This window comes from Rhipicephalus microplus, chromosome 3 (assembly GCF_043290135.1).
Source record: "Rhipicephalus microplus isolate Deutch F79 chromosome 3, USDA_Rmic, whole genome shotgun sequence".
Classification (NCBI taxonomy): domain Eukaryota; kingdom Metazoa; phylum Arthropoda; class Arachnida; order Ixodida; family Ixodidae; genus Rhipicephalus; species Rhipicephalus microplus.
This window is the reverse complement of record NC_134702.1, coordinates 39,075,539-39,092,797: the sequence shown is the minus strand read 5'-3', so window position 1 is coordinate 39,092,797 and position 17,259 is coordinate 39,075,539. Positions and strand designations below refer to the sequence as shown.

The 17,259-nt window shown below is 47.4% G+C and overlaps 2 protein-coding genes across 2 annotated transcripts in view; both read left to right on the top strand.

Moving 5' to 3' along the window:
• HPS4 (Hermansky-Pudlak syndrome 4 protein) overlaps positions 1 to 17,259 on the top strand; it is a 63,040-nt gene that overhangs the window by 1,358 nt on the left and 44,423 nt on the right. The gene's annotated exons all lie outside the window — the stretch shown is intronic.
• On the top strand, positions 771 to 5,577 carry mei-W68 (meiotic W68). The gene is made up of 2 exons (XM_037427820.2): positions 771 to 1,533; positions 4,684 to 5,577. Exons 1-2 carry the CDS (start codon positions 1,111 to 1,113, stop codon positions 5,377 to 5,379), a joined length of 1,119 nt encoding a protein of 372 aa, XP_037283717.2. The 5' UTR covers positions 771 to 1,110; the 3' UTR covers positions 5,380 to 5,577.

Genomic DNA, 17,259 nt, shown 5'->3' with positions numbered 1-17,259 from the left:
CTTGGTTGGTTGGACCAAGCGTGCGGCCACGCACATTCTACTTCTTCCTGTCATGAGCGTAGCCGAGTGGGGGGGGGGGGGGGGGGGTCATACCATCGAAAATTTTCAATTTTACTGCTTGCGTATACATACACGCACACATACTTGCTGCTTGCGTACACATACACGCGCACACACAAACGCACGCAGTGACATATATAAAGTATCGTTGAACCCACCCCCCACCCACCCCTCTCCGAAAAAAACAAAACAAAAACAAACTCGAGTCTCAATAACGCAGTCAGTAGTACAAACGAGGAGGCAGTCTCGAACCGCAAGGCGCGCTGGGAGGCGGCTCTGCTCAGCTCCGCATTAGAACAACTATGGGCCGTCCAGCGAGCCGAGGAAGCCGCCCGAGCCCAAGGGCTTGCGGCCGAAGCCTAGGCCGGGTTTCAAGCCCGCCCCGATTTATTATCGCCGGACTCTTAATAAATGTTGTTTCTCTCTCTCTCTCTGGCTACGCCCCTGCTTCCGGTGAAGTGAGCTGTTGTTGACAGGATATAAGCACTATAATATAAGTAAAATATATGACACAAGTAAAACATACGTGGTCACTGTAATATTTAATGATGTATCTGAATGTGTGGTACGTTGTATATATACGCCCGCTCCGCACGTTGGCTAATGATATTATTCCCCGGATTCCATTCCTGAGACGAGCTTGATCACACACTGCTGAGCGTGTAGGTTGACGGGAGCCTTTAGAGTGATTACAGTTGGAAATATTTATTTTTCTTGCAACATTACCACCTCCCCTCCATTTTCTGTCTTTAGTGTGGAGTATACTAACGGCGCGCGAGCGCAAACGCGCGCTTGGCATGGGAGCGCACACGAACCAAAGGAGCAGACGACATTCGGCTTTTACATAATGCAGAAGTAACTATGCTCGCGTGGTTTCGCCAAACTTAGAAATAAGTAGCAGATGCATCTTTTTTTTACACTGATTAATTTTAAAATACTTCTTTACGCTGATCAAGCTGACTTGGTTTACCGTCGGTGTCGTCTGCTACCTAACACGTTTGTTGCTCACAACGTCTGGCCGTCCGCAAGAAGGCAACACCGGGGCTGAAGATGTTTCAGTTTCCGCGATTTAGGCCGCTTCCGCCGCCCACCCCGGCCGCCACCAACGTTCCCGACAGGATTTCCATCGTCCTCAAGATCGAGGCGATCGTCCTGTCGCTGATAGAAAAGATCGCGAAGGACGAGGCGCCGTGCTTCGTGTACGATCGCCGCCACGACTGGGAGAACGTCGTGTTCTGCCAGCACCGAGGGCTCGTCCGCAGGGACAATCCCTCGAAGACGGTCACCTCTTTCGGTACGGCCGCGTCGATTCGAAAGTTCGCGCTCATGCTCAAGGTCCTCTCCAAGGTCCACTTCCTCCTGCTAACCAACACGAAGAGCACCAAGCGCCAGATTTTTTACGAGGACGTAGCCCTGTACGGCTCCCAGGCCACCGTGGACTCCATTGTGGAAGACATCGCCTGCCTGCTACAGGTAAGTGTGTCAGACAAATGTTTGAATTAATTGGCTCAAAATCTGCATAGCTGTTCAAAATTGTGAATGAAATCGGCGAGTCACTTTAATTAGTGCAAGAAAAGGCATTCATGTTAGGCCTGCACGGCTGCGAAATTCGCTTCAATAGACTTCGTAAAGATTGCACTGCGCAGCGTCACTAGTCGTCTACGATAATTTGAATGTTAATTCAATTATTTTCAAGCATCATAGCACATTGGGCGTTGTTTGTTCAATGTTGGTGTCAGTGGCTTTTTTTTTTCTTACCATTTACTGAGAACTCCATAGTACTTTATTGTGGCCCCATGACACTCTTGGTCATTTACCTCGCTGCGTGTGTTACAACATTTCAGGTCTTTTACACCATTAAAGGCAGCGAAAGAAAAAACGGAGGCAGCTAAGAAGCAGACGCACACTTGTGCGTTTGATATAGTGTAACCTGGCTATACATTAGTCATGCTTACACTCGCGGAATGCTATTGTAAGAACGGCGTTTACTATTTTTAACTGATATTACATTGTCTATTACACTAACCGATATTACATTATTTTTAACTGATATTAGCTTGACATTATCTCCCTTAGGATTGCGTAACTGGTTTTGTGAGGCTGAACGTCAGAGCTATGTAAACTTGATACTATGCCTTTCACCAGTGATATGCACTCAGGGGGGCGAGGGTCCCTCGCGGTGCCCCCCTCCCTACTGAGCAAATGTTTAGGGCCGAATTTGTGCCCCCTCGCATGTGAATGGGGGCACATCCCCCCCCCCCCCTCATACGTTTGCCTATGCCTATCACCATATGCGTGAGTACTGAAAAGAGTGGGGTGGGAGGCGCGGGGGAAGGTGCGGGGGGGTCGTCCTTTTACAAAAGGATTGACGCCGTTCTGTGTTTCAGTGATGATGATGATGATGATGAGACCTCTAACATGGCCGATCCCCAGTCAAGGGGATCGGCCGAAAATTGCTTATATAAGTTAGTGAAACTTTTTCAGTATAGAAGCCTCCCCCCCCCCCCAAAAAAAAAAAAGACAACGCACGTAAGACGGAAAGAGTGCAATAGCTGCTTTTCACCCGTTCAGATCATATAGTCATTCCCTTGGACAATGTCATAGACTTCAACTGAGTCTGCTTATAGTGTAATCATGTGTCAGTATACATTGATTAAATTTTATTTTAGGGGAGTCACAAGCTTAAGATAGTATACCTTTGACGAAGTTTCATTTAGATAAGAAACACGAAATAATGAAATATACTTTTATATAGGTCACAACGACGTTCATGTGCAGAGGCTCCGGAGCGAAATCAAAATGCGAAACTCCAACCTTCACTTCGTCTTTATTGAGAATGGTGGCAAAACTATAGACCCGATGGAGTCTATAGTGGCTAAGGTACTCGGCTGCTGACCCGCAGGGCGCGCGTTCGAATCCCGGCTGCGGCGGCTGCATTTCCGATGGAGGCGGAAATGTTGTAGGCCCGTGTGCTCAGATTTGGGTGCACGTTAAAGAACCCCAGGTGGTCTAAATTTCCGGAGCCCTCCACTACGGCGTCTCTCATAATCATATAGTGGTTTTGAGACGTTAAACCCCACATATCAATCAATCAATCAATAGACCCGATGGAGCTCTGCAAGACTCATTTTTCAATGCGAACTTTCGAGGGGTGTAGGAAAAATCGCCTGACCCATGCGAAGGCTTGAGATGAAGCTGTTCCTCACCCTTTATCCCCCTTACGCGATATAATATGTGGCCAGCTGAACAGTTGACTCGAGAACTTAAGACAGGCGTTTACTAAAGCTTCCGTTTACGACATCAAAATGTAGCTTCTCGTCTTCTTCGAACAAGCTCATGCATTCTATGGCATGCTGGCGTAACGCCTAGAGAGAAAGGGAGAGAGAAAGAGAGAGAGAATAAACATTTATTTGAGGAAACACATAGTGCGCAAGGAGGGCGGCCTCCGTATTCCAGGTAGCCGCGGGCCTCCGCCATCTCCCGCACCTGTTCAACCACTCTGCACTCATTCTTCAGGCCTAGGTCTGATAGCTTGGCCTCCCTCTGCTCTTCTGTTGTAGGCCCGTGTGCTCAGATTTGGGTGCACGTTAAAGAACCCCAGGTGGTCTAAATTTCCGGAGCCCTCCACTACGGCGTCTCTCATAATCATATAGTGGTTTTGGGACGTTAAACCCCACATATCAATCAATCAATCAATCAATCCCTCTGCTCTTCGGTTAGTGTAGCGGCTCCAGGGCTTTGTCTGCATCCCCATATCAGGGTTTCCGGGACATTCAGGCTGAGCGCGGGAAATTATAGAACCATTCCCCACTTCATAACAGCAGGAGCGTCCTTTCCTTCAATAAAGGCCACACATTCACTCATTGTGAACTGATTTAGCGCGTCACTAATTAATAGCGTGGAACAAAGATGCGCGACAACAACATCAAAGCAACCTAGAAAATCTCGCCCAGGTCCCTTTGACAATCACAATAGATGCTGGGCCGCTGGCCCTGCCCACCGTGAGAGCGAAAAGCGCTAAATTACTTGTTCGAATTCATTGAAGGTTTTCTGAGCAAACTTTGGATCGTTCAATCAAGGAAGTATGGGTTTAACCCGAAGGTGTTACTTTATTTTCTTTTCTTTTATTTAATTATTTTTACATGTTTTACATTAGCTGCCGAGATTGTCCGTCCAGTATATATTACAAAACCTGCATATCCATTCTTTACATATATTTCTGCCCACGCTCTTCTAGAGCGTCCCCCCCCCCTCTTCTCCTCTCCCTGCTGGATTGCAAAAAGCAGGATTGCAAAAAGGCTGGCTGATTCTTCTGCTTAAAAAAAAAAAAAAACTCATGGCGTTTCTTACGTGTTCGCCGAACACGACCAGAGCGCGAACTTCTCAATCGAAATCGATTTGTGAACGGTGTCATATGATAGCGTCTTATGTCAAGTCACGTTATAAGACCTCACAGTGACGTTAACACAGACGTTTTTGTTGTTTTTTCGTCACTGATGTTGAAGCCACCGACGCGGAGTGCCACGCTGACGGTCAATTTTCGCTTTTGATGAGGCACCAAGAGCTCTCTCCCCGGGCCTCTCTGTTTCCGATTCACAGTATTCCCGTTTTCCTTACACGCAGGTGCCGCGCCGTTGCCTCAACATCGTAGCCACTTCGAAGGGCGTCTTCGCCGGCTACATCCGGTTCCGCGACCCGAGCGGGAACCTGGTGGACGGCTCCGTCGCGACCACGCTCATGCCGACCGACGTGAGCTGCATCAGCGAGCTCAAGTCCTCCGCCTCTTACGTCCTACTCGTCGAGAAGGACGCCAGCTTCCAGAAGATCCTGGACGACGGCTTCCTGAACACCGCGGCGGGTCGGTGCGTGCTCGTCACGGGCAAGGGCTTCCCGGACGTCAACACGCGCGAGTTCGTGCGACGCCTCCACGTCGAGCTGCGGCTGCCCGTGTACGCCCTGATGGACGCCGACCCGTTCGGCATCGAGATACTGTGCGTGTACGCGTACGGCTCCCTGGCGATGGCCAGCGAGACGGACTCCCTGGCCGTGCCCATGATTCGCTGGCTCGGAGTACACCCCAGGGACATAGAGAGGTTCCGGCTCCAGAACTGCCCTCCGCTTAACCACGGAGACAAGTCCAAGTTGAGGGACCTGCTGTCCCGGCCGTACGCCGACGCTCGCGACGACTGGAAGAAGCAACTCCTCCTGCTGGATTCGACGCAGCGCAAGGCAGAGATTCAGAGCCTGTGCGAGATCGGCCCGCACTTTCTGACCGAGTCGTACATACCGGCCAAGATCAGACTCGGCGGCTGGCTCTAAGCGGCTGCCAACGTTGCTATGGCCAACCGCTGAGAGTATACCCTGGATGGCTTGGACGTAACTTTCTGTACGTTAAGTTAGGTGAACCAAGTTGTTCAACGAACGCTTCTCAGTTCTTTGTTCATCTGTTTCCGGTTTTCTTTTGTACATGGTTTTTTTACAAACTTGGCTTCAGTAAAGCAGTTATGCAAATTTCAATGTGGTCATTTTCTTTCATAACGTTACTGCGTCTGTGTTTCTCTGGACCCAGGTGAGAGCTCCCGGACAGAGCGTAAAGTTTCAATCCCTTTTTGTCGGCTCTTGCACAAGTCTACATCAGACGTTACGACCGAACCTTAGCATCACTCCCGTTGTCGTCCCTTCCGACCGTGTTCTTCCGACAGCCACTGCCGGGGCACTGATATTGTCACGTGTCACGTTTATGAAATACCTTTTATGTGACGTCCTTCGAAACCATGACGAGCCGGCCGTTTCAACGCGCGGGAAAATGGCATATAAGAATATCCATCCACAAGCTCTGGATCTGCACTGCCGCTGCAAGTACAAGGAAGAGCTTCAAGGGCTGAAACAATAGAACATAGTTTTCTTCGTTACCGCCTGGAGAGAAAGAGAGGTGTAGATAGCTTTATCTAAAACCCCTTGAACATACCACGTGATCCTGCTGTTTCACGTATCTCGTGTGACGTGTTGTCGGTGCAAGCATACATATACCGTATCATCGCCTAAAGTATGCGAGACGCTATTCGACGCTGTAACTCGCACGGTCCTTCATCTATTCGCCTAAGACGACTCGAAAGCGAAAGGCTTTCTTCTTTCTTATTTTTGTTTCCGTAGGTGTGTAGATTACTTACTCTACTCATAAAGCTTCATGAAACTAACACAGTTTTGCACGGCCTCCGAGATCGGAGGGTTTGCAAGCTTTACGCACCTCGTATAGCTTATACCGCTTTCTCCGAGATTGGCCCCAACTTTGACCAAGCGAGCGATGACGCGATTATGTGATGTTTCTTTACTTGACCTCATAGCGACGCCCCAATGAGCTCACAAATTTTGGCGATATGTGACGTGGTGATGAGGTAATGTGGTGACGTCATCCTGTGATGACGTTTCGCGTCGTTCGTATTGACGCCGCCGACGGTCAGTTATCACATTTGATGAGGCGTACTTTTGGTTTCGCAGTGCTTCGCTTCAAGCGCTTAGCAAGCATACGTGTATGTAAATGCGCATATGTGTGGAAGTATAATGGGTACTCACGATCATAGGCGTGCGCAGGGTTTCTCGCAGCGCCCCCTTTCCTAATATATCAATGTATGTTGCTGATTTGGCCCCCTCCCCGAGTCACAGCGCCCCCTTTCCCTATTTTACCAATGTTCCGAGCTGACTTTGAGCCATCCCCCTCATAATTAGCAAGGGGTGCTGCCTCCCCCCCCCCCAACCGTGCGCTTGCCTACGCCCACCACAATGGTCAGTACATTCTCGGTGCCGGGATTTGAGACACGACTTATGTTCGTTTTCCTTTCCCTTTAGGCGCGAAGTTCCTTAAGGCGTGAGTCGTGCGTCTCCTGTATGTAGTAGCCGCCTCTCGTTTTAGTCCTTGGAATGTTCGATGGATGGCGGTACTTGTATATGATGAATATATGACGAAAAGATGCGAGATGGTGGTACTTGGAGCGTTCGCTTGATTGACGGATGGACGGGTGGACATACATACAGACAGATGGACATGCGGACAGACAGACAGGCAGACGCGGCCAACGGATGATTCACGTTTACCGGTAAAGCCATCTGAAGCTTCGCTCCACTCATCATCATTCACTCCGTGGATATCCTTCTTTTTTTGTTGTTTCTAGAAATCCAGGAACCTCTTTACGGAGTATATTGCAGTGTAGGAGCGAACAATGCAGGTTCTGCTGATACAGTCAAGTCAATAGGCTCTGATACAAGCATTTGCACAGAAGCAAGCGCTCATGTCAGGTAGATTCGAGTGGTGCTTGGCAGGTATTGCGCAAACAAAGCTTATAACGATTCTTTCCGCGTCGATGCGTTACCAAAGCGTTTCTGAACAAATAAGTCTAGTCGTCACATGACTTCGATAAGCTCAACAGAAGCGTCACGTGTGCTATTTTCTTGCACCTTATAAGAGCTTCTGAAACCACTGAATGTTATCAATGTGTGACAGTATACCTATACGGCAAGGTTTCTCTCAAAGGCTAAATAAAAAAAAAAACGCAGCTTGAATTCTACCGCATAGCCTTCATGACTCAGTTACTAAAAATGAAATAGTGTTAGTGATCAATTCAGCAGTCTCAGTTCCCTCAAACTATATAGCAGTATTAATAATTAATGCTAATGATTGAGCTCTTTAATAACGGTCCATTGAGCCACTTGTCAGTATTCAGGCCGTTCCTTCTTTGCAGATGTGGAAAACATTATTTAATACCAGTGGTTCAAATAAATGTAGATATCAAATAATCCCCTGATCCTGAATCAAGTTCATAGGGCAGGGTTTTGGCGCTGCCGCGGTTGTCTACTAGCTAAGGTACTCGGCTGCTGACCCGCAGGTCACGGCCGTATCAAGTCCCGGCTGCGGCAGCTGCATTTTCCATGGAGGCAAAAATGCTGTAGGCATGTGTGTTCAGATTTGGGTGCACGTTTAAGAAGCCCAGGTGGTCGAAATTTCCACATCCCTCCACTGCGGCGTCTCTCATCATCACAGGGTGGTTTTAGGACGTTGAACCCCACATATCAAATGGGGCAGGGTTTTGTTTCGATAAGCAGAGCTTCGTCAGGCAAGGCATATTTCTCTGTTCGTTTTTCCGGCAGTGTGCAAGCAGATAGCATGAACGGCTGCCACTAGAGTTGTTAAAGGCTTTCGCTAGAATACTGGGCTATATTTCGAACATTAAATAAATTTCTGTCTCTAATCAAAATGTCACAAAACCAAAAGGCCTCTCTAACAACAATTTTGTAGTCGCTCACTTGATGACGTCATTCGGTCAATATACGCAGTCAAGTCAGTTATCCAGTCTGGCAATATATCGGTTGATTGATAGATCTATCTAACAATGAATCATTAAAAGTTAAGAGGGTTGAACTATCATTCGTCATCAGGAGGATTGTCAGGAGGGTTGTCATTGCTTTGGTATATGTGCGCATAGCAGGGATTTTAACTGCTTCAATTTATTTTCTCAAGGGTCCTCTCGGCGCGTAAAAAAAAGTAGTTCACACTTGCTTGGTTAGAAAGTTTGACCCTGTCCTTCAAAGCTACATTTATGCGTAAGTATATTGTGGTTCTTCGGCAACGATAAAACGACAGAGGTGTTTGTCGACCCCAAGTTCAGTGCAACTAAATATTGCTCAGAAACAAAAACGTATTCTATATATAGAGTGTAGACTTTCGGGCTTCAAGCATACTCATCGCACAAGAGGGAAAACATTTCCACGAATCGCAAGAGGCGCGAACGTCCCCGTTCTGAGAAGTCTTCTCTCCAGGCTGACTCCTCCACGACCAAGGTATATCGAGACACAGAGATAAACCAAGCGCTGGGCAAGGCTTCTTCTTCTATCAGGTTCACGTATACCCGTGCGGCCTTGAAGCAAGCACTTTCGCCTTTTACTGAAGCGCTGCAATCTTTACTTAAATGCCGTAGTAATGTTTTTTTTTTACATATGTAGCACGGAAACTTCAGCTTCGGGTAGATTGGCGACTCCCTCACATTTAACAATCGTCGTATATTCACTTCATTCCCTTTGGTATATTCACTTCTTTCTTTTCTTTGTGGTTCGCAATGTGCTTGTCTACTGAATACATGGACATGTTCCTTTCACCACCAGGTTTATTAACTTGCAATGGCGTTCGAGTTGAGCGATACGACTTTCAAGCCCGAAATTGCTTGATAAGGAAGGGTGCGTGGTGCATTCAGCATGACCGCAGTTAACCTGTAATCATCCTTAGCGGATACATTTGTGAGCTTTAGGAATATCCTATGCGAGTTTCCTCAACTGTGTTGCTTTCAAGTCTCAATATTTGGCAGATTCGCACATGCGTTAAAAGGAAATTAAAGAAAATGTTCTATTAGTAAATTACTCTTCCACGATAACCAAACTACCACGCTTCGCGAGAAAAGGCTTGGTAAGCGAAAAGACGCACAAAAAAAAAAGAAAACAGAATGTTGAGTGGTGATTCCACTTTAAGGTTCCCACAGCAAACGCCGTGACGTCAAAGCTTTGCGCGAGGCTCGCCACTGGAGGCGTGGGCGCTGCAATCGCTGTGACGTGAGTGCGGCATCACATGATTTCACCTCGCTCTGGCGAAGGGAAGCGAATGGTTTAAGGTGATTTAACAGCATTGCCTTCCTCGTTACTCCATGTGTGTGGACCCCTGGAGGCTACTCAATCTGGAAAAGAGCTGTAAAATTTCTCTCCGGCGTGGTATTTTTCTTCTCGAGCGCCGGCGCTCTATGTACGCCAGAGAGTCATGCGTGAGATTCCAATTTTAACTTTACCCTAAATTCATGAAAGGCCCATGACACAAAAAAAAAACAGCTGCTCAGTTGAAGGTATTGCAGGGCTTAAAATGATCCAAGTTTCCTTAGAAGAATCTAGTTGAATAGTATGACGTCTCTATTAGGTCAGATTAACAACTTACAAGCGTTAATAGTCAATAGGCTCTGATTACTATATGTTGCGAGCATGCATTGAAACACAATGTTCGAGTGTGTGATGAGACGACATCTTAAGTAAAGGGAGATTGAGGGAAAAAAAAGCCACTTAACTGCGAGAACAATTGATCTTTAGAATAAGACACAGTCTACTGTGGCAATTCACTATATAGAGCCCAAGATGATACTTAAATAAATAATTTTACGAGTAAGAAACATGAAAAAAATGGATGTATGTTTCATGGTGCTATGATGAGCAGACAAATATTAGTAGGCGAGAACACCCTTTGCAGCAAAAAAAAAAAAAACATGCATGTGTCTGGAGGTGCATGCTGCTTGAATAAGAAATGACCACTCGTACCGTTATAACTATCTTGTAGTGACTGCATTTCTTATTCATCTAAGCTGCATAGCACTCCAACGTATAAAGCAGCAATTTGTAAGGAAATTCCTCCGCATGCGCTAAGTGTAACACGCAGAAAGCGACGGCAATGGAAAGAATGCCCGTCACGCGGCACGGCATCTCGAACCGGAAGTCGATGCAGATGAGCGCCGCAGCCCACAATCCTTTGCGTGGGCCGTGATTTTTATATTCACCTACAGTGTCTACAACGCTCCTAAGCGGTGAAAATTAAGTACACCGAGGGGGGCCAGATTTACCGTGCCAAGTTTCAGGAAATGTCTCCGGGTCAATATCCCCAAAAGATGAAAAAAAAAAATACACTTTATATCTCTGACATCGCGCGTGAGTATTACGGCGCGAAAATTTAAAAGTAAAACTTTCATCTTGATTTCCTTCCTCTGTTATGAAAGCGGGATTCTAAAATTAATGGCATTACACTTTTCAGAGTGAAATTGATTAACCTGAAATTTCCCATTGTTTTACTTCAGCGTCCCTCTTCAGTGTTGGCACAAATGAGTGATAACGCCGCACATTCGTGCAAATCGTTTAAATAAACTCCGGCGTTTTAATGAGAACGTGTTTGTTAACACTGTTGTGGCACGGTTCCGTGATAACCGCGTCGTGTGACCGTTACTGCTGTCGCCACGGAGAAAGAAGGCGGTCGCATTGTTCGACGTGTGGTCCCGCACGTTGTCAGATACGCAGTGATATAGATGTAATCTTTGCAATGCGCCCTAATTTTCATTCATTGTTTGACGTTTACCTGTTATGTACGAAAGAAGCAACGCACCCATTTCGATTACACGCTGTAACGCTGGAACGAGTGTGTGGAACGTGATAAAACAGTTTAGTACAATTTCATGGCGAGGAAAGTATGCGGACTAATGTCATAATTTCTGAAATTTTACGTACCAAAACCGCGATATGATTACTATAGCTACGCCTTGAATGGCTCATTTCATTATTGGACGCAGGTCAGATGGGTCTCTTATAAAATTCAGATCATAATAATACCAACCTGCGTCTTCGAGTGCTCATGATTTCGAGGATTCCACGCTTCCTCCATTTTGCTTTCTTGGCCTGAATTATATATGCGCAGCATCACGTCCGTGTCACTCTTAAAAAAATTGCCCGCAGCTTCCCTCGGGGGAACACTGAGGAGGATGCGGAGCGTAACTCACGCTAGCCGAGGGAACTCGACCGGCAATCAACGACTGCTTGCACGTAGCACACACGACGTAGTCGGCATAGTCGGTGCCCTTTTCAAACGTATCACAAAGAACCGACAACGCTTTGGAGTTGTTCTGAATGTTGCCGATCCGAGTTAAGTTGTTATCGAACCAAAGACGATCACACACCTTGCAGGTGTGGCCGAAGCTTCGGTCGAGGAAGTCGCGCTTGAAGCGAGCGTTGGGCGTGGCATACTGCTTGGCGCGCCACGCCGCTACCTCGGCGCGCTTGCGCTCGCGGGCAGCATCGGGATTGGCCTCTCGTCGCCGACGCTTGCACTCGGCTTCCCGTTTTCGAAAGTCCGGGTCCTCTTGTCGACGCTTACGTTTCAAAGCGGCCGAATCCGGTGCTGCTGCTCGACGCTGACGTCTCTCAGCGGCTTCACGTTCTCTAAGTTGAGCATCTTCCGCTCGACGCCGACGTTTACGTTCGGCGTCGCGAGCTCTTCTCCGCGCTGCCTTGTCTTCGGACGACGACTTGGTTGCGGTTCCGCCAACACTTTGGCCGGCGCTGGTCGAAGGGACGTCGATCATTGCGACCTCGGACGTCGACGCGCCGTACAAACCAACCGACGAGCGGCAACTGAGCGAGCGAGCACCGACCTTGAGTATATATACAGCGCGACGGCGCATGTACTGTCAGCTGTCGAATGTTCGAGAAGGGGAAGAAGCGCAACGGCGCATGCGCGCGCGTCAGCTGCCGATGTTCTCGAAGCGCGACGGCGCATGCGCGCGCGTCAGCTGCCGGCACGCGGTGTGTAGAGGAGGAAGGGATGCACAGATGGTGGAAGAAGGAGGAGGAAGCTTGCGGACGGCGCCGCACTACAAGCCTCGAGTATTATGTTGAATTCCAATGGCGGAGTCGGTGCAGCCGACCGACTTCGCGAGCGAGCACTCGACTCTGGCGTAGAGCAAATCCTCTAAATCCGCCATCGGAACACAACCCGTCCTGCTGGAGCAAGGTGGAAGCGGCCGCGTTACCCAGGATACCTTGCGCGTGGTCTTTTCCGCTGTCTGTTTCCCACGTGGTTTACCAGCATCGCCACATCGTTCGTTTGCTTGTTCAGCGCTATTCACCTGTGTGGAATTCATATCACGCCAAGCGTGCAACAGCTGTTGTCCACGATGTCTGCTGTCGCTATCGAGTAGCAGAAGCATTGCCGCACGCCTTGCCGAGCCGTCCATGCCGTCCGCCATTATCAACACAACTCGCGCCGCGCCAGCCGCGCCCCAAGCAGGCAAACGTGTTAAAGGAAATGCGTCACGCTGAGTTCCGGTCCACTCCACCGATTTCGGCGGAGCAGTTTTTCCTGCTCCACGGAGGGACTCCCGCTCTGAATCCCCTCCGGCTCTCTCATTGGAACTTTTGACTCTCGCTCTCACTCTGTCATTGGAACACACTTGCTCTGAAAGGAGCAGAAAAACTTGCTCCGACTCCGCCATTGGAATTCAACATTAGATGCTCCGCATCTAAAAGAAACTTCGTTTGCGCGTGCGCGGGCTGTGCGTACGGTCTGCACCCGACAGTAACAGTCGAGCGCGCTGATATACCTTGCGATGGGAATTCGCAAGATATATGGAAATTTTCAAGATTTCAAGTTTACACTCCCCAGGCAATAATATAACGAAAATCACAAATTATACGTTGCTCGCCCCTTCCTGACCCCATCATATAACCCTATCAGTTGTGTCCCGAGGCTATGTAAAACTAGCTTGCTGGTACGTTAAGCTCAACTGGCGGCATGTTGTTCAATTTACCGGTGGCAGTGTTTGCACAAAGTGCGTGTGGTATGGATGGTCGTTCGTGGCTCACTCTCTGAGCGAGTGCTGTCATTTGCGCTTAGGACGGCAAATAAATTCCTGCAGAATCAGCGAACTCTTTTATTGCATTCATATCATGCACGTACACGAACTCGGTTCACGGACACCCAACGTACGTCACAAACAAATGAGCGCCAATTGCGTGAGCGAGGTCTCTCTTTTTATCGCGTGACCGTCATGGCTAGAGTGACCCAATTTCCAAGCGCATGTCGTGATATTTGCATATCTGTATACAATCTTATGCGGCACACACCTACTACATTACGCTGAAGTTACCGTATATGCTATCTCTACATTACGCCGACGCAAGCGTAGTATACTTTTTCACCGACCGTGCATGTTACCGTGCAAATGTCCATTTTAATAGCAAAACATTCCTTAGCAAACTTCTGTGACTTTCTATCTATCTATCTATCTATCTATCTATCTATCTATCTATCTATCTATCTATCTATCTATCTATCTATCTATGATAAATAAATGACTGGTCATATCATGAAAATCGCCACACATCTGTCATGAAGTGCATGACGAACATAAGTGACAGGTCTTAACGTACAAATCCTGACACGCATGTCATGTACAGCATCAATTACGACGTGGTCTCGTGGCAGTTTAATTAAATATATATATATATATATATATATATATATATATATATATATATATATATATATATATATATATATATATATATATATATATATATATATATATACCAAAATTAGTAGGACGAGTCATTGCTGTACAAATAACATGAATGAAGGATGGTAACATGAAAGTCATACCGTGCACATCATGAATGACATGACATACATACCATGGTCATGGTGCGCTCGCGCTGCTTCATGTCAAGCCATTAATGGCTTGAAATGTACCACATTTGGTTTTGGGTGATGCGACTATATATTGACGAACATCAATGACAGGCGATAGGATGAAAATCAATCATGATATTAATGTCATGAACGGCATGACTTACGTGCCCTCCCATAATCACTCATAAAGAAGATGCGCAATGTCTGTCGCATGCATTGACTTAATATGAGCAGGGGTGATGTGATGAACTCCCCCCCCCCCCAACTTCCCGTGACAGGAAAGTTGGGGGGGGGGGGGGCGGAGTTTATCGCTGCGCACGCTTATGTGTTTTGCCCTGTATTACTACCAACTCGTCCAAGTGTACATCTTTCTCTGCATTCCTTAACTTAGCACGGTGACAGGTTAATGGTCGGTTAACCTAATACCAACTATCAACTACCACGCAGCGTTTGCTCTGAAAAAACAAAAAGTAAAGCGAGAAAAGTCAGACCTTTCGAAACGTGGCGCGCCCTGGAAAATTCCGCGTATACGTCGATAGCACGCTTTTGTTCAGCGCATCACGGATAGACCTTAGCGGGCGCATTTGCTAGGTAATATATGATAAGATTGGGTTAACTGAGAGCTTTGTTTCATCAAAGCTGGGAACGCTAATCAGTTGACTGCAGTGGGTTGTTGCTAACTCTGCGCCGATAAGACTGGTCAGAGAGACACCTCAAACCTCGCGCTGTAAAGGATATCCATCGTTCAATGTCTTTTTTCACACTGTAGTGATGCGTTGGTTGTTCCTCAGTAACCTGGCGAGACACAATGCGGGCGATCGGCGGGCGTGGTATGTTGCTTTAGGAATTAAACTGTTTTATCATCTAAATATCTTAGAAGTAGCTTCGACGTTGTCTTTCTTGCGCTAGTTCTGGTCAAAGCTTGTACTTCTTTTTTTTAAGGCTAAACACGTTGCTCCAAGAGCTGGCGACTTGAATAGTGCCTCGTTAAAGGTGCACGTTATAACCAACTAACGTTTATTATCGAGTCACCTATAAGAGTCGTATCAGGCGACTGCGAGAAAGGCTGAGCGCGGACCTTGTTCGCAGCCACGCGACACATGATCGATGATGACGACGACGACGACGACGATGATGATGATGATGATGATGATGATGATGATGATGATGCCTCAACTGTGGCTCAAACCCACTCAGGGGGATTGGCCAAGAATCGGTAATATGAACTTTGGGCCTATCACCAATATCTATCTATGCTCCTTATCTTCACTGTCTAATAGTATTGAAGGTTGGAATAATCGGTACGTATGCACTTTTGGTTACAGCGTGAGATCTGCCAAGACGGAAGGGACGCAGACGGGTGCTGTCTCGCATTTGAAAGTTTTATTTGAAGAACACAAGGGCGGTGAAAGCAATAAAAAAGAAATGACGACTCTCTCACCATCCTATTGAGTTTTCGAAGGTATGCGGTGCACACACGGAATGGCCGCCTTTAAAGCAGTAGCGTCACTACCGAAGTCGGAGAAGGTATTGTCAAAGTTTTTACGCGGTAGTGGCAGTCGTCCAGATAGGCATTTTAGAAAATCAGCTCATACACACGAGGGGGATTGATGATGATGATGATGATGATGATGATGATGATGATGATGGTGGTGGTGGTGGTGGTGGTGGTGGTGGTGGTGGTGGTGGTGGTGGTGGTGGTGGTGGTGCTGGTGCTGGTGACGACGTCTTAAATATGTCTCATGCCCACTCAGAGGGTTCGGCCAAGAATTGAAATTGAATATTTACGAGAAACATAACGTATACGTAAAACGGAAAGCGTGAAATAACTGCACTTTTCTCCCATTCAGACCAGATAGTATATAGTCGTTATTTTGATTACAAATGAACGTGATCGGCCGCACTGTGGTTTTTGCTTCTCTTATACCAAAATCTGCAACAACAGCCGAATTCGGCGGCGTGACCGCTGTCGCCGCCACCGGTGCCCGTAGCCGCCGTTGCACGAAACGATAAAGCAAATATACGAGATTGGACGAGATTTGAAACAGGTCCACGGCGTGACAGTCGAGAATTCCACCGCAGAGCCATGTCGGTTCTTGAAATTCTCTCGCAAGGAGTGCATATACACGCAGGCACCATGTCGGGCAGGGAATCGCGTAAACGTGTGTAATATAGCGTGGTATAGAAGAGTAAAATAACAACCAGGCGTCACACATTGTGCATCGCATAACGAGTGGTCGTTTGAAGCTTCCGACCCGTTACAAAGGGCTCAGTCGTAATTCTTCATCATCAGCCACGGCAGCAACGAAGTGCACTTCTGTTCGATATCAAGCTCAGCGGGACCGTTGTTTGTAACTTTCAGTGGCGTGTTCTCCTTATCAGTCGAGAATCGATGCATTTGCTAAGCCTACTCGCTTCGCTAACAGGGGTCAGCCATGTTGATTTTCATAAGGAGGAACGTGTTTCTCCGTGGATGAGGGAGCAACGTTTCTCTCTTTAAAGACGAACATTGGGGACATCGCCGTTCCTCCCAAAATGGAGAGAACGTCACTCTGTTTTTTTTTTTAAGAATGTAGCTATAGCTTCCCCGCCGAACGACGAATGGTATAGGGGAGTAGCCTGCAAGAAACCCTCCATTAGTTGCGCCAAGACCTGGGCTCGACTGAGGGCTCTAGAATGGCCGCTATTTGCGCTGCCTGTTCCGTGCAGACCTGGCGTTTTCTTTTTGTTTTCTTATGACCAAAGCTTTTCATTTTCGCTCCTTTAATTTTTTTTTCCGGGGGTGGCTTCAGAGCAGAGCGAGGGAATATACACTACCGTCCACCCCCCCTCCTCCTATGCCCCCCTCAAGAGCAAAAGTCAAAATGCAACCCACATGTACACCCTCCACACCAAACGAATCCTGGTGCTCCTCTGTTTTATTTGTATTTCATTTTCCCATCACGCAT

Coding starts and splice junctions, on each gene's coding strand:
- mei-W68 (XM_037427820.2), top strand. CDS start 1,111: ATGTTTCAGTTTCCGCGATTTAGGCCGCTTCCGCCGCCCACCCCGGCC. Junction 1,534..4,683: donor ACATCGCCTGCCTGCTACAG/GTAAGTGTGTCA, acceptor CCTTACACGCAG/GTGCCGCGCCGTTGCCTCAA.